Source organism: Pseudopodoces humilis, chromosome 5 (genome assembly GCF_049639895.1).
Source record: "Pseudopodoces humilis isolate 2021_Gansu_Grassland_sample_001 chromosome 5, ASM4963989v1, whole genome shotgun sequence".
In the NCBI taxonomy this organism is placed as follows: domain Eukaryota; kingdom Metazoa; phylum Chordata; class Aves; order Passeriformes; family Paridae; genus Pseudopodoces; species Pseudopodoces humilis.
The window spans coordinates 52,934,576-52,953,144 of record NC_142204.1 but is presented as its reverse complement, the minus strand read 5'-3'; the positions used below and the strand labels follow the sequence as shown (position 1 = coordinate 52,953,144).

General features: G+C 34.8%; 1 protein-coding gene across 5 annotated transcripts in view; it reads left to right on the top strand.

Annotated features, from left to right (window-relative positions):
• Positions 1 to 18,569, top strand: part of GRM8 (glutamate metabotropic receptor 8) — a 311,935-nt gene that overhangs the window by 269,898 nt on the left and 23,468 nt on the right. For all 5 annotated transcript variants that reach the window (XM_088054854.1, XM_088054856.1, XM_005519219.3 and 2 more), the window contains one exon: positions 427 to 1,362. In XM_088054854.1, coding sequence (XP_087910980.1) covers positions 427 to 1,362 — 936 coding nt within the window. The remainder of the gene's footprint in view (positions 1 to 426; positions 1,363 to 18,569) is intronic.

Genomic DNA, 18,569 nt, shown 5'->3' with positions numbered 1-18,569 from the left:
TTTCTTTACTGTACCAGAAATTGCTCTGAAGCTCACTCTGAAAATAGACTCATTTTGTAATTAAATGTTTGAGAACTACTGATTTATATTTGCATGTGATTAACTTTTTACATCACTGAGTATGGGACTTTTTGCTTTTAAACTAGCCTGGAGTCAATAAATATCTTTACAGATGTCAATTTGGTCAGCAGTAAAGAGGTAAATAGAAACTAATGACACTCATCAAGCCTGTGGCATGAATGATTTATTGGACACAATCGTTTAACACTTTTTTAAAGTCAGTGCAAGGGAAAGAAACAGGTTTCTTATTATGGCAAACTGTATTTGTGCTGTCAGCATGCAGTGATTTATGACAAACCTGTGGCCAGGATTAGGATATTATAAATGAAGGAAAATAGAAGTCTCATTAATTTTTTATACCCACAGGTAGAAGACATGCAGTGGGCTAACAGAGAGCACACTCATCCAGCATCTGTCTGCAGCCTGCCCTGCAAAGCTGGGGAAAGAAAGAAAACGGTGAAGGGAGTGCCCTGCTGCTGGCACTGTGAGCGCTGTGAGGGGTACCATTACCAGGTGGATGAATTCAACTGTGAACTCTGTCCCATTAATAAAAGACCAAATGCCAACCGTACGGATTGCCAGCTTATCCCTATAATCAAACTGGAGTGGCATTCTCCTTGGGCCATCGTGCCTGTCTTCATAGCTATTCTCGGTATAATTGCCACCACCTTTGTGATTGTGACATTTGTCCGGTACAATGACACACCGATCGTCAGGGCCTCTGGGCGGGAGCTCAGCTATGTGCTCCTGACTGGGATTTTTCTCTGTTACTCCATTACTTTTTTAATGATTGCAGCTCCTGATACGGTGGTCTGCTCATTTCGAAGGATCTTTTTAGGACTTGGCATGTGTTTCAGCTATGCTGCCTTGCTTACCAAAACAAACAGGATTCACAGAATATTTGAACAAGGTAAAAAATCTGTCACAGCTCCCAAATTTATTAGCCCAGCTTCCCAGCTGGTGATCACTTTCAGCCTCATATCCTTGCAGCTTATTGGAGTCTTCATCTGGTTTGCTATCGATCCACCACACACCATTGTAGACTATGGAGAGCAGAGGACACTTGAACCAGAAAATGCCAGAGGAGTTCTCAAATGTGACATTTCAGATCTTTCTCTCATTTGTTCCCTTGGATATAGTATTCTCTTGATGGTCACATGCACTGTTTATGCTATTAAAACAAGAGGAGTTCCAGAGACCTTCAATGAAGCAAAACCCATTGGATTTACTATGTACACAACCTGCATAATTTGGTTAGCTTTTATTCCAATCTTTTTTGGTACGGCCCAATCAGCAGAGAAGGTAAGTGATGATGTTTTTACATATAAAACACTATTCTTTTTCTGTTTTCCTCTCTTGATAATTACAGCATTAAAACATTTTTCACTCTTACAAATGAATAATTCTGAATGGTGAACAAACGGTCAGAATTCACAGACAATAAAGTATATATGTCGAAAGGTAGGTTTCCTATACATTAACACAAGAAACTGATTGTGACTGTTGTGTGACTGGCATAAAAATGTTGACAATTTCTCAATATAACCTTAAATGACTGTTTCTTCTAACGTTTGTTATTGCCCTTCAGTGATGCTGTGGCCTATTACATGAAACACTATCAATCTTTGTTATCATCCACAGATCTGATAGAACTGGTTGCATTCCACAAGTCTAAGAAGATCAGCTTACATTTGTCAAAAATAATGAAGAAAAATGCTGGGGCAGAATGAAAAGAATTACTTTTGTCTCTGGTTGACACACAAAACTTTTAAAAAAATTTAGAAGAACCAAAAGTAGAATAGGAAGAAATTAATGGTGAATGAAGTGTGTGTAAATTAATATAAGGCACAATTCACTAATTATTATATCAATTCAAAAGGAAAACACTTTCCTGATAATTTAATAAGAAATTAAATGATTCATACTTGGATGCAAAACATGTAAATCTCCTCTCAGTTTTAATGGAAGGCAGAGGTAAATGTTGACTGTGCGAGTATTTATTCAAGTGACAGTGGTGAAAATGACAAGTTAGGCAGGGAAAAGCAATGATACTAGCATCAATCTTCAAAACTGCAAATATTTGATATATGGAAAATCTTAAAAATAAGAAATTAAGGTCAACAGCCTTTCACATAAATTCTTGACTTTCTTTTTAGCAGGTGTTTTGTATAATGTTTTCAATTATTCATTTTAATTTAATTGGAAAACTCAGCATGTTCACTTATAATTGTGCAAAAGTTTGACATGTCTCTAGTTCAGAGGGCAGCCTCATCTGTGGAATTAAAGAACAGTTCTGTACACTTAGATGAAACACTTTCTAATTCAAGTAGAAGATATGTATGGGACGGAGAGTGTGGCAGAAAAAACATTTTCCTCACTAAAAATTGAAGCAGGCTTACTGAATTGGATCAGGCTTATTTTCATGGCTTTTTGGATTAAGTCAAGGAAGTGAGTACGAAGGTAATGGCTTAGCACAGACAAAGTTAAAAAAATCCCATTTGACATAGGAAACACATGTTTAGGTAAATTGTACTTAAATTCTGACTTTTTTTGTATTGGTAGGCTTAAGTCACAAAAATGCTGTGTTGCTGTGTGGTACTTTTAACAGCTTGGTCTGATCAGGTTTATGGCAAATACTTGAAGCAAAAGAATTGAGTCTTGAAATAGGAAATATTTCTCTGCTGGCAACCATGCAGTGACTTCGATTTACACCATTGGTTCACCTTGGCTTGTAGTAAGGATGATTTGGTTTCAACCTTAAAAGACAAGATTAATGAACAGCTCTTTTGCATTTCTTTTTTGAAACCCAAGATTGAACACACAAGTGATGCTAAATCACACAGCTTCTAACACTAAATTTCACTTGTTAATTGCAATTTTTTATTTCTAAATGACTTGTTTTTCTTCCCTCTTCTTTATGGAGGGAAAAATGCTAATACTGTAGCTCTGTAATTCAAATAATTATTTTCAAAGTACTTCTTCTTTTTTCTGCAAATAAAAACATGCTTCCACACAGTCTTACAGATGTCTTCTACATCAGTTTATATATTCCATACAATTAAAATACTTCTCTGAATGGGATAAAAATTCAGTATCTTACTGCACACATGTGCACGGTCTGAATAAACTTATAGTTTCTCACTTAATGCATAACACCATAAGAAGCATTTTAAAAAGAAGCTTATGTATTCCAGAATATTTTTATTGGAAATTTGATATTATCTTTTGTGGAGGATGAAACAAATGAAAAACTTACACGGACTTTTTTTGGTGCTTACTCTCATTCCAGTTGTTTTAGAGTCCTGAAATTTTTTTTTTTTTTTTTTTAATGGCTTGATCTTACTCAAAGAGAACAGAGCAATAAGAGCTGGGGATTTTAAAGTGCTATTTTAAAGCAATGTTTCCTTTATGAAATGTTGAAAGCAATAATTTATCATGACATTCATTGCTTGCCAGGGGTACTTCTAGTTTCTAACTTTAGATACACTTCTGTTTGAAAAGCGAGTAGTTAAAACTTTTCCAAAATGTTTTGAGGAATTTCAGTTTTCCTGGACTTTAGCAGTGCTTACAATAATAGCAGAAGTTACCAAGCATTTCTTGAAAATGAGGTTGTAGTTAAGCATTCAGCTAACACTAATTAAATAACAAACCTACTTAGCAGCTTTTATTTCACTGTCAATACCACTGATGAACAAAAAAAAGTACCATCAATGCTGAAAACAGATATCTAGATCCAAAACTCAAAGCTCACCCTAGAAAAGTTAGCCTTGCATTTAGTGGCCTTGGGGATCAGCTCCCAAAAGTATAAGTGTCCTAAGAGATTCTGTATAAAGTCTAGAAGAGTGTAAACCTTTAGAGTCAGCACAAGTCCATAAACTGAGTGTTGGCATCAATCAAATTTCAAATATGCATGATGAAGGTAATTTAAATAAGCATAAGTACTTATCTGCAGACAGACTAGGAATCTTGATGATACGTTCTTGCTTTGAAGCACAGAATGAGAAACTGCTCTCCTTCTTCTGTGCTTATGAAAAATCTTGGGTCTCTAGCTGCTGAATGCAGCTGCGTTAAATGCCTGAATTTGCATGCAGTGACATATCTGTAAGAAAAAACATGGTAAAAGTTAAGGTAACTTGACAAGATGGAATGGGAATATGTTGATTTATAGTCTTGACATTTGTAACATTTTTAACATTTTCCTTTATGACAAATGCTGTTACTTTTAATTTGTATTGTCTCAGTTTACATGTAAGTTTGAAACTAGTGTAAAATTGAGAAAACTACTGTATATTATTGAAGAAATCAAATATATATATATATATATGGATAATTTAAAACATATTAAAGTACTAATCCAAAATAGCCTGGCATTGATCTCCATGTTTTTTAATTTGTCCTTATTTTCAAGCAGCAGAATATAAATGCCCTATGGTATTAACTACGCTATTTTGAGATTGTAATTCTTACAGAGGTCCTGCAGAGAAAATATGAACCTTGACTTCAGGTCTTGTGTGACTTTTTATTTTTTTGTCTAGTCCATGATTTTGGCCATTCATGTTCATGCCTGTTTTGACAGACCCTTCTTTATGAAAGGAACCTACTACAAAAATTTAAATTATTCCAGGGTGTCATGAAACTGAATGAAAAATGTCCCCCTAAGAGATAAACCAGTAATTTTCTGACACATTAATGTCAGTAAGGTGCTTTAGAGACAAAGGAGAGAAATCCTGTGAGAAAGCATTCTGTGAATATAGCTTTCCTGTAGGTCATGCACATGTATATGGAACAACACTGTAAGAACTGGAATCATCTAGGATAAAGACGTCTGAAATGTCAGAATGACCAGAATGCCACCAAAAAATATATTGAATAGCTGAGGGATTACAACAGGTGTTTGAATTCCTGTGTAAAATGAAGTTAAAATGGCAGACTGCACTAAAACCTTCTGAGGATAGATGGCTATCTGAAGTACAACCCTATTTAATAAACATAACTTTGTAAATTCCCTTCCTTTTAGCGTTTTTGACAGGTGGATAAATCATGTTTATTCACAGATTATTATCACATATCATTATTATCAGACATAATTTATTATATTAATCTGGAAATACTTTGCTTGAAAGAGAAGATGAATATTTGTTTCCCATACTGTGAAAGAAGAGGTGTTTCACTTTATGGCTAAGGAAAGACCATAAAAAAACAATAAATAATTTCTCTCCTCTCCTCCAAATGGAAGCAATTACAAGGTGTAATTTAACAAGGCAGATAAATTTTAATGTATTTCCAATTATTCTGAAGAGTCTGACCTCTCTTTTCATAACTGCAGTATAGATAAATTCCAACTTTATAATAGAAATTTTCCAATAAATTATTATCCTTATGATCTTACTATCCCAGCTATTTTCATGCTGGATTTATTGTTTAGTGGATCTTATGCTTTTATCCATCTGTTTTTTAGTAACACTAAAAGAAATAAGAAACAATACTAAAAGTATTACATTATTAATTTGACTTGTAAATTACTGCTGTAATTGTCAAGATAAAGAAATTAAATTCTCAGTGGGAGGAAGAGGTAGTTCCATCAGAATAGTAATACATGTTCATTAGCTTAAAGAAAACAACTACTAATGATAGTTCAAGTATAGACTTCTTACTTCTCCCATATTTCTAAAACAAAATTATACAAATCATCTTTTGTATGTGTGTTTACATTATGAATTCTTGACTAAATGTATTCCTGTGACTGCAAGAAAACATCATCTTAACAATTCCTTAGACTGTGTTAATGAAGGGCACAGCACGGAGTTCGTTCTTCACCTCAAAGCATTCTCTTCTAATCCTGATCATACTTGGAGATCTAGCTCTGCAGGTAGCCCATGCAGTACACATCATAGGAAAAAGTCCAGAAAGACAACTTATAAATTTAGCATTTCTTTCATCTTATGAATAATGTTTGGCTTGATTAAACTAGAATCTCTGCTGCCAACACTGTGCATAGCATGAGAATTAATCTGAGGGATATTTGAAACAGTTCGTCATTTTCCTTATTACAGGAGCAGGAGTTAGGAGACTGCTGAAGTAATATATTCCACATTCAGCAGTTTGTCATTGTTCAAAACTCCATTTCTGTGCTCCTAATGGTGTTTTATTCAGAATCTTTAGACTATGGGAGTGCTTGCAAGATTATTAAAAAAACTATCAGTATTTGAATTTTTGCATGTCTAAAGTACAAGATTCATAAGGAGCAGCTCAGAAAACCAAACTTGTTTAGCTTGTTTCTACAACTTTCTGTAGCAAGGAGGGTGGTTTTTTTTTATTCCCAGGTAGCAAGTGATAGGACAAGGGAAAACTGCCTCATGTTGTGGCTGGGCAGGTTTAGATTGGATGCTAGGAAAAATTTCTTCTCTGAAAGGGTGATCAAGCATTGAACAGGGAAGTGGTGGAGTCACTGTCCCTGGAGGTGTTTTTAAAAGACATAGATGCGGCACTTAGGGACATAGTTTAGTGGTGGACTTGACAGTGTTAAGTCAACAATTTGATTTGCTGATGTTAGAGGTCTTTTCCAACCTAAATGACTCTATTATTCTTTGTCTTGGAACAGAAAATTAGTTTAAATTCACCAGGTTATCTGATAGAAATATCCCTCCTTATTACTAGAAATCACGTTATGAATGCAGAAACTTATTGCCTTTTGTTATTCAGCACAGCATGTACTTGAGTTTCAGCAAGTGTACTTGCTGAATGACTGACTGTGCAAAGTTAATGCACATGTAATTTTAAAGACTAGACTTTATTGTCTTAAGATATGCCTATTGCCTTTAGAGCAAGATTTGATTTCCCTGTTTACTTTTATATTAATGAAGCTACAAGGATTTAGAGTATGTATGCTGAGTACTGATTTTGATTACAGAATCACAGAATAATCTAGGTTGGAAGGGACCTTTAAGATCACCTAGTCCAACCTATGATAAGTTTTCTAGGACATATCACAGAGAGAGACAACACCAGCTCCTCCAAGAAAGAAGTGGAGTATTTAGTAAAATATATCTTTTGTATTTTTAGCCCAGTGAGGTGCTCATGTGTGCACCTGTGGGTTGAAAACCCTTTTCAGTTCTACATATCTGCGTGTCTGTTCCAGCATGAGCATTGAGGTGGCATACCTAGTTGCATACATCGAAAAGATGTGCACCTGCCACATAATGGAAAACACTGGCATTTTACTTGTCTGACATGTTTGCTTCTGGCCCCATCATGAATGATGGTTTTTCTCCCAAAGTCAGGAATGAGCTGCCAGAAAAATTAAATTTGTCTGTGATCATCTTCCTACCCCATCCTGGGGAATGTCAGAGAGTTGCTAACATGTAGATGAAGATGGAATTGCATGCTTTAAATAGTACTTTAAATAGATCTTTCTGGCTACTTGCTGGCTTCTGTGATAAGTAATTAATCCTAACTGAGAAGCAGAAACAATTTTGTGAAGCACAGATAGCTAAATAACTCATCATCTTTTTTTTGTATAAAAATGATCAATAATCACAAAAAGCAGTTGGTGACAGACCAGAAATGTTTCATAAAGATAATATTGAAAAAATTATAACTTAGCTACAGTATTTTTAGGAATCAGATTCACCTCACAAAAGTATTGATTTTTTGGCTCTGATTTTTTCAGTGCCAAAAATCTGTTTGTCTTCAACAAGTGCAGTTTAAGATAAATCCTTCCAGCATTTAAAAAATCTTAGGTTTTTTGGGCACTGTAAGGGCTGGTTTAATTTGCGTAAAGTAAAACCAGTGATAACACAAACCATATGGAAAACATCTTTAAGCAAATTTATTACTTACCGAAAAATGTTTGTAAGTAGACAGGAAGAGGGATTTTTTTTCAGCTAAGAATGGTTTGATAAACCCACATCCTGGGGAAAAAAGCTATGGGTGAGAGAAAGTTAATTGGAAATATCTTTAACACTTCTACTCTTATAAGACAAATAGAAAATCTTTAAATAGAACACTGTCTAAAAATTGTGTTGGTACTATTTCTGGGATGCTCTTGGGAAACTTCATGTTCTTGCTATCTCTTGCCAGGTTGGAAGCAGTACATCAATAGCCTTTGTTGCAGCTTTGACAAGGCTTTTACCTTACTGAAAGCAAGTAAACACATGTCTGAAAGACAGAAGAAGCAAAGACAACTTTTAGCTTGGCTCTTTGTAGATATTCAACTTGTTGTCTTTCTTACCTCCTCCTAAAATAATTCCAGTTTTGCATAGGATTCATGCCAGTATCAATATTTTGATCTTACAGACAGGATAAAATGCTGTGGACTGGTAAGTTGTCATGGATAGGCTTAGCCTAAATAGCAATGCTCATACAAGCTCAGCACATAACACATCTTGAACTTGACACCAGTTCCCCACCACACTGGTAAACTTGATCCCCCTTAGGTGATCAGCACCTAATGAAAGCCATATTACCTTGTATTTCCTTTAGACAAATAAAATTTTTAAGCACAATTATGGTGACTCAACTGAAGTCTTTTCTAAGCACAGTAGGTTGATGTATGCTTCAGGCCCTTGTGACCATTCTGGTAAAGAATTGTGATAATTTGTACAGCTGGGAAGATGACAGTAAATTTGACATCCTATCAAAATACAAGATCCAGACAAAAAAAACTAATGAGATATAAGCACAGTAAAATTCATAATAGAATTGATAAATTTAATAAAATTCTAAAATTTCATGTAAGGAACAGTGAATTTTTAATTAATGTCTCATATAGATAGAAATACACTGATGGAACTGATGGAAGCCTGATTTCACCATGACTAGTGAGCTTTATGCCTTACTCTTAGAACACAAAACAAAATCTATTATGGGATAACTATTTCATTAGATTGTTGATACTGAATATGCATGTGGCTGTGTGTGTACAGGTTTCACATAGTTATGTTATATAAGCTGTTTCTTGCATGAAATGAGAATATTTAGTATAGAAATCCCAGCAAAAACAACAATTTTAATACATATATAAGAATTTTCTATTTAAAAAAAAAAAGTCTTAAATTGGTCATATAAACTTTTTTTTAAAGTTTATCTTTCAGTTTATGGTGAATTTTCCCAACAGGGAATGAAATGACAATAGAGAGATCCATGTAAGCTCATCCAAGAGTGAAAATTTAACCATATCAGAACATGGTATTTTTTTTAGTAATCCAGGTAAAAATAGATTAATTATGAAATATCTTAAGTTTAGACATTCACTTTTGGTGTGTACATAGATTTTGAATTTTTCTTTTCCTAAAACAGTGCTTTCCAGACTTGCGAGTGACTTCATAATCAGTCAATTTACCAGAAACATAACCCTAATAGAATGGTCAAATGATTGTTTTCATGGTGATTTTCCAGGTCATGTTCATTTGATATTGTGAAGCATATGGACGTGATTGAAGTACTGTTATCAGGCTCATTGATAGAACTGATGACACAGAATCTGAGTAAATCCATTTTCTACAGAAAGCATCCCTTTTTTCTACAATTGTACAGTAAGAATAACTGAACAATGAAGTACTTTTGAAGGCAAAGTACTTGATTTTCTAACTCCACTGAACTCAGATGGAATAGATTAAGAGCAGGTATTCACAGGTATTGTGAATGCCATTCATTCAGGTACAGCAAAACACTTCCCAATTACAAAACAAAGTCAGAAGGAGATTAGATGAGAAGAGGGGAACTACTTACAAGACAGTGTTCAATGGAAAATAAAGGAAAAGATTTTTAGCTCTGATGCTGAGGCATACACTACATTTTGCAAATGTCTTTTCTGGAAAGAAGTCATAACTGAATGAGGTATAGCAGAAGAGCTCACAGCAGGCAAAGCATCTATCTCTAAATCTAGTCATCAAAAACACACAGACAAACCAATGTGGCATGATGCTGAAATTGGTCCCAAAGCCCAAAACTGCTTTACAGTCTCTGTAAGGGAATTGTTTGCAGCATATGTTTTCCTTAAGAACTTATCTACTGAAAGGGTGCTTTAGATTATTGTACAAACTGAAACAGCTTCCTCCAGAACACATCACCTCCTATCCTTTTGAGCCATCACACTGCATAAAATTTTATTGATCTATAAAGATCACATACCTCCATCAAGGCTTCCAGATTCCAAGTTGGAAATTTCTCTGTTATTTCTCCAAACTATTTGCTTTGTCAATGAGGCTTGTAAGTTCTTTGTTTCCAACCACCACCAACTTTTCAACCTTCAATATTTTGCTGTTTAAATCCTCTCTTGATTCCCTGCTTGCTTACTTGATTGTCCAAGATACAGCAGTCACTGCACCCAGTGCTGCTTTTCCTCCTATATCCCAATATCTTATATCTTTAGTGTCTTATAACCAAATTCCTAGTCCTTTTCTGTGTGACTTAGGACTTAAAATTCTCAACTTATCTCTATGTTTCCCTCCTCTCCCTCACTGACACAGATGATATCATTTTGGTTATTGGTGTTTGCTACTTCCACTCTTAAATTTAGCTGTTTTGCAAACATTTCCTTCTTCCCCTCCCCTCCCCAACATTCTCAATTTTTTCCAAGTTCTAGTTAATTTGTTTAGTGCTCTACTTCTGAAAGGTTCTGTTAAAGCCAAAATCAAGTGAGTGAGAGTTTTGCCAGTGGTATCAAGAAACATTGATGCCTGCGCTGTTCCTTTAATACTTCGTCTGGTATAGGTATCCTATCTATGTTTCATGCTACTAAAAGTTTTTCTGAATAGACCTGTGTAAGTTGGAATTTTGTGCATCTGTGTTATGTAAGAATATAACCGTGGAATTTGACATTGTATTTTTCATTTTTTATCTAAAATATAGGTCATATTTGATTTGGCTTAAAATTGAGCTGGCTATCCTGTACTTTTGTGTAGTTTTAAGAAACAGCCCATGTGTGTTTGAATTCTCCTGCACAAAAGGAGAAGGCATAAATAATACATTACAGACAGTTCTGGTTTTCTAAGCACCCAAAACAGGGTAAGTGTTAAGTATGTTATGTCCTTAAACATTGCTTTAGCGGAGAAGCTTTTAAGCACAAGGGAGGCATAAAAGGAGGAGTGAGAAATATGTGATGCGCTTCCTCCAATCTCCTAGGCAGGGATGTAACAAGCAGATCTCTTTGACTGACTTAATTTTGGTTTTGGGTTTTTTTTTTTGGCTTTTCTCTTTCTCTTTGTACCCATGTCTCTCTGTATGGTGGTTTGGCAGGTAATTTGGTTCAGTGGTTCAGAGCCAGACAGTTTAGGATTTGGCTATATTCATTTCCTCTCAAGGTCACCAAAACATACAAGGAAATGTCAAAACTGCAGTTGAGCAAGCCTCTTCTGTATGACATAAGTTAATGTGGTTTCTACACCTCACTGCTGGAAAAAGTTATTTGTGTTTCAAAACAGCGACAGTGGGCTGAAGATGTACTTGACAGATTTCTTTTAATTGCAATGAAGAGATTTTTAAGTGCTGTCAGTTTCATCTTAGAGAGTGCACTAATACCTTGCAGAACATTGTTTGACTATAGGCCTAATTAGTAATTTCTGTCTCCTCTACATGAGTGAAATAAAGGCTTTTGTAAAATTATACTAGACTTTTACCTATTGAAGGAAAGGATTAAGCCTGATTTTTATTGTCTTCTGAATATTAACACAAGCTCTTTGGGCCTCTTTGCCTGTGTGTGAACACAAGCACTCCTCTTAAAGTTGTTGTGCACACATGTTGACAGAAGACCAGACCCCTACAGTTGTGAAATGAAGCCATCAGCACCTCTCCAATACATGCAATGCCTGAGAGCCAGTGCCAAGACCCATTTTTTACTGCAGTTAACACTACCATGCTGTTTAAAATGACAGAGTATAAGCAAGTAACTTAGATCTAACCTGTCAGGTTAGCCAGCAGTGATGTGATTCTGAGTAACAGAGTGATTATTTTCTCAGTGATTTTTCCTTTTTTATTCTAGTTTTTCCAGCACTGGTAAACAATACTCTCTTCCTCCTAAAAGCCACCCACTTGGGTGAAGTATATTTCACAGAGGCCCCAAACTCTATGCATTATTGACTTCTTGTTGAAATCACTTTTTCAATATAGTCAAAGCTCATGTCTCTTTTTTTTCTTTTCGTAACCAAGGCCTATTTCACTTATTTTGAAGGATCACACTCTCTTTCCTTAGGAAATGTGCATGTTTTCTTATTCAGGTGATGACTGTATTTTGCTCACAATCTAATTAAGTGTGTGAATAATACCTATGTTACAAAAGGAAGAGAAGAAGAAAAGAAAGCCTGCTGTTACTTCATAGAAGTTTCAAGTACGTAGATTTGTCAGAGAACATTAAGGAAACTAGAGCCCATGCATTTTCTAAAGATGGGCCCTTGTTGTCTTGTTTCTTCACTTACACAAGTGTCCCCCTGATGTAGTCTATTAAAGGTATACTTGTTTGCAGTTTTAGGTATCATGTCTGCTTATTTCAGATGAATAAACAGCTGTCTAACAGGAAATGTAGCTATTTCACAGGTACAGAACAGTTGTTTAGAAAATATTTTAACATTCAGGTTGTGTTTAGGAAACCATTATGGCTGGAGAAAACCTTAACAAAAGGAGCTAGTTTTCTTGGAAAGGCTAGAAGTCTAATATTTTAATATGCCCAAGATAGTCTGCTATAAATTCAGCCATCTAGAACTTAATTTCGTAATTCTGAAAATTTTTTATCTACTAGATATATAGAGATTGTGCAAAGTCCAGCTCCTTTATATTGTTTGTTTCTCTGTGCTCAATATATGCAAAAATGATATTTTTCTTTGTCTTTGTTTTGAGATATTCAGTTGTCTTCTAAGATCACTTTGAGAAGAAACAAAGTATTCAGTAGCTGCTCTGGAAAGTTTTTGGAGGCAGTAGATTTCTGTTTTCACTGAAAAACCTTCCTGGACATTTTTCAAATGAGTGACTAGCTGAAGATTGTTATGAGAGGTCTCCTAGGACTGCACAGGGAGAATGTTTTAGTAATGGCTTTCTTTTTTATTCCTGTGTTCTGATTTGGTTATGCAAATGAGGAGAAAGTAGCTGTCAGTAGATGGAAAATTACGTGTGGGAATATTGAATTAATTCTCAGCAAATGGTGTTTGGATCACTTATAATGTTAATTAAGGTGGGCAGGACATTTGGTGGAGTCATCATCCTGAAAGTTTGTCATTTGGACAGACTTTAACATGATCACTGTACAGAAAATGTTGCTGCTTTGAACATAGATCCCAATTTTTTTCACAGCATAAGAATGCCAGGTCAGTGGTCTTCACCTCAGTTGCCAGTGTTCCTACAAGTCCAGGCATGAAGCTCTACTTTTAAATTTCAGTTTAATTAACAATTTTCCATGTTGGTTTAAGATATGTTAAGCCGCTTTTTTGAGTCTCTATGGAAAAATATAATTCCATGATGCTCTGTAGCAAGTTTATGAAGCTACTATTCTGTGAAATATTAGAACAAGTCCCTCCATTCTCAAGAATGGTTATGAGGCAAAACAACAAAATCTTAACAACATTTATGATGTGAAAGGATACCACCACCTCTTCTGTCTCTTGTAGCTCTATTTGATTTAATTTGTTTTTCTTTTAAGGGCCTGAAAAGAAAATATATTATGCAGTGATAAATAAAATAATTATTAATTGAAAATGATTAACATTACTGAGTTTGTTTTTAATGTGAGAAAAACCAGAATAAATTAATCTGATTCAATCCCAACCAATTTTAAAATGATAGCTTATTTGCCAAATTAGAGGTAAAAAAATTGCCAGTGACTTAAGTTCATTATCTTGCATCCTTCCATCATGGAGTGCTGTATACAATATTCTACACCAGCCTAGGGTGAGCACAGGGGGAAACACAGCCTTCAGCTATAGCTGGCTCTAAATGGGAATTGATGACTAACATAGAAAAATTACACAGCTCCTTTCTCAGGAGATAAAGGATATCTCAGGATATCTCCACTGAAATGATTGCTGCCCTTGAATCTGTTAGTGCCATTAAGTAGACAATAGTCTTCATTACTGGTGATTCTACACAGAATTCAGTGCAGCCCTCTCTAAATCTGCTGGCAGCCCAAGCTGTACTTGTTCACCTGCAGCTCTGCCTAGCATTCCCAAGCAGTTCCATGTCTACATTCCTCAACAATTTGATATAGTTTCATGATCAAAAGTCCAGACGTACCTGAATATAAAAATACAGAATGGGTGCTCAGCTGTAGCGAACTCTGGAGGAATTCTGCTGTGGTAGGAGTTTTGTCTATTGGATGGATAAGTGTTTTACTTTTATAATGAATACAAGACCTGAATGCAGAGGAATAAGAGGCCAGACTCTTTAGTGCCAATGCACACCACCATAATATGTTATGCACTCATAAAAGTGTGGAGGTAGATCCCAAAACAGCTATTAATTCTGCAGATACAAAGATAAACCTTCACACATCTGTCAGAAACCAAGAATCTAAGGATATTAAAAAAAAATTATAATGATAAATATATGATAAATATAGTGCATAGACTCATTTTTTAGTGCTAGAAGAAAATTTTAAGAGAAAAAAAAAACATATTGAGGGCTTAGTGTAGTCTCTAGTTATTAATAATTAAGATTATTCATCTTAATAGAGAGTAAAAGAGAGTACCTTTTTCTATGACTAGGTCTCTTTTTTACCTTCCTCTAAAGCACCTTGCTTTGGTCACTCTTTGAGTAATGGTATTTGACCACATGGATCACACTTCTAATCTACTCTGGTAACTTCTACATACTATAACATTAACAAAAAAAAAAAAAAAAAAAAAAAAGTTTCATTTTATAGTATATATTTCTAAAGATAAAATAGCTGTTGGTAGTAGAATAGAACTCTGGAGGTTTTTCATGTCACCACTTTCTCCTTATTGGTTTCCCATTATATGGCATTGTTTTTAGTTTTTATGAGCTCCTGAAAAGCTTTTATGAGCTTTTGAATTTTTTGTTCCCCATCTGTTTTTTTGCAGCCCTGTTTTCTGTGAGAGACCTGCTCAATCATTCCATACAAAAGTAATATAGGAAAACTAAACACCACCTCACCCACAATCATTAGGTAGCTGAGGTTATAAAAAATATTTCTTCATAGAGAATCATGTCTTCATTCCTTCATGTCTTCATCCTGGAGTTTGAAATTTGTATTCTCTGCAGCTAAAAATATGTATCTGTAAACATGCTGTGATTTTCCACTTCCATAGCAACAGTATACTTTTTAAGAGGAGACAACAAATGCTCAATTATTTGTGATTACTCCAAGATGCTTTCATCTGATAATGCAAACCACTGGGTTTAATACCTTTCAAATGCATAATGTATGACTCTTCATCCTAGTGGAAGCTTTTAGGTTTTATGCAGTTCATGAAATTTCCTAATCTGACATAATTGTTGTGGCACCAACAGTTTAAAAAGTACTTTTTCATTTAGAGGAGTCTCCTACTGGGGGCCTGTTCTGACAGAAAAGTGCTGTGTGGCTTGTGGACAGACTGCTTAGTTACTGCCTTGGAAGTAAAATGGGGACAGCTAGCCTCCCTCACTTGGCCTTTCTTCTGGCTGTGTCTGTCTCGCAGAGGTTTTTTTGTTAAAGGGCTTGTGTCCTGGTTTCACCTAGGGTACAGTTAACTTCTGCTCAGTAGCTGTTACAGGGCTGTGGTTTTTTAAAAATATTAAAAATGTATAATTACTGTAGGAAAAGCAGTTTTCAGTGTATTTCAGCAGAAAAGGTACATGAGATAACGCCCACCCTTCTTAATGGTCTCATGGTTTGTGTGCAGAGTTGGTGGATAGAGCTACAAAAATAAAGGAACACAAGATGACAGTGAGCCCCTTGTAAAGGGGCTGGATAATGCAGTTTCCTTATGGCAATATTTTTTCTCCAGACAGATAAACTGGGATTTATTTGATGGTATGCAGACACGTAGGGTATGTGAACACAGTCACCCTAGGCTTCTAGTCAATATGCTGAATTCCAAGTCCAGGTTCTTGCTAGAAATTGCATTTAGAATGACCACAGAAATGTCAGAGTCCACCTGCCAATGGCTTGTCTGTCATCTTTTTACATTTACAAGTGCAGTATTTATCAAACATTGTGTGATATGTGAACATGCAGTGTGTGGAAGCTTTCAAATATAAAATGAATTTTCCAATAGCACAGGAGCTACCCTTTTATATCTGCTAAAATGTTTACTATATAGTAATTACCTGAGATTAAAAAAAAAAAAAAGTATAATAATTGGAGTCTTTACACTCATAGGACTTTAGTGGTCTGAAACTGACTTTTAGGCAAGCAAACACTTACTAAATTGTACAATAATGTTACTAAATATCTTAGCTATGTCAATTTTTCAATCATGTTTTCAATTTCAATTATAGTATAAGCCATAAGTATCAACCCTGCAGCTTCTGTTTTTTATAGAGAACATTTCTGTGGCTGTTGGATTCTTTCACAGGAAAAAAAAAAATAGCTTTAAGAAATATTATAATTTTTTTGCATGTCTCTGATATTCTGCATTACTTTGCTATGATAAGTTTTTTGATAGTTTATTCCACACACAGTTTCAGTTAATCATATTTGCACACCTATAATCTGTCCATTTAAAGTCCTGTTTTTATTGCAAGATCCTTTAACAACCTGTAACTTCTGATAGTTTGTAGTTCCGAGTTATCTGACTTTAGTATTGAAAAGAAAGAAAAATAAAAGTTAAAAAGAAAATGAAACAATGGAAGAAATCTGGTGGCAGAAATATGAGTAAGCTTTGGCAGAACACTGGGAAGATATTTTGTTGTCAGAGGGTGATGGTGGAAGTAAATTCCCAGTTTTGTTACCTGTGTATTCAGAAAGGCCTGACTGCTGCAGAATCACAGGGTTTTGAAAGAATGAAAATTAGGGTACTTTTCACTCCCCAAAGGCATTGTCAGCAAATCCTCACAGTGTGGTACTCATAGGAAAATAAAAACTTCAAATGATGGCTAAATTGAAAGGTTTTCACTGAGAAGAAAGGAGGCAGCTGTGATTTTAAAGTACACTGAGAGCCACAATTGAGAGTTTAGAGAGTTTTATGATAACATAGCACCACTATTCTGTTGAAACTTTGAGATTCGGAATGTTCTGACATAAACTTTTTCTTTATTGCTTTATTTAAATTGATTTCAATGTTCAATTAATTAATGCAAATAAAAACTTTTATATTCACACTCTCTTCAGTCATGTAATCAGTGCCATCAAAATCTTTAGTGTTTTCCAGAATTACAAATAATAAATTTCGGAATCTTCATATATAACTTTAGAATCCCTAATTAAAGGGGTATATATAGTTAGCTTAGCAGTTATGTAGGCATAGGTAGCTAGATAAGCCTTATTTTGTACTTCTGTTTGTCTGAATTTTAGTTTACCTTTCTGAATAGATGTGAAAATATGAATAGGCATAGATAGATTATTTATTTGAGGGAGGAGGTATTACTTGTGGGATCATTTATAAGATATTAGTAGCCTTAAGCATAAACCCACAAATATAATGTGTAAATTCCTTTACTCTGAACAGAACTGTACTTCATTTTCTGTTTCATGGACTTGTTTATAAGTGATAAAGATAATTATATGCAATATGATCTAAATATTATAAGAAATTACCTAAGAATATTATAAATAAATTAAATGTCTTTATTGACTTCACCCATAGATTAGGAACAAAGACTTTTTCAAATATTTGATTGCTTTATAAATTGTGTTAATAAAGTATGAAAGAAAGCTCTTTTGATCCACTTAAAAAATACATTTTGCTTTTTTAAGAATGAAGCGGTGCAGAGATATATTAATGTAAAAATACCTTCTAGATGGATTCCCTTAGATCTCTTCTATCTTCAGAAAATTTCTTTACACGCTCCTAAAAATGGTAGCAGGCAGTTTAATGTTTCCTCAGAAATCAGAGGTAAGGTTTACAGGCTTCAGCATCTGCTGTTGCAGGTTGATTTGTACTGAATCAGGATACAAAGGCAAAAATGCATCACATTATCTGACTAGTGCTCCAGTTTTGTTTTCTGGAAGGTCAGTGCACATCATGTAGTCTTAAGGGCATTGGTTGAGTTGCACTGACTTCACAACTGGCAGCAAAACTATAGCCACTTCCTCATCTCATCCCTTTTGGTATCAATACTATATATACACCCTTGTAATGGGGATCATCAGTAGTCAGTGTGATGAAGTCAGGGAAGAATTATGACAATGACTTGATTTGTGCTTCATTTGAAGCTGTCCATCATGCAATGTGGTGTAAACAGTGTAGACATGAACATCCAGCATTTAAATAAACAACTTTAAATGTTGCATCTGAAATGTTGAAATTAGGACAAGTGAGATTACAACATGATAGTCTACCAGTAAAAAAAAATAAAAATCAGGAGTGTCTGGTTCATGTGTTACAAACTTTCACAGACAGAATTCTTCTTTAAGAATCCACTGA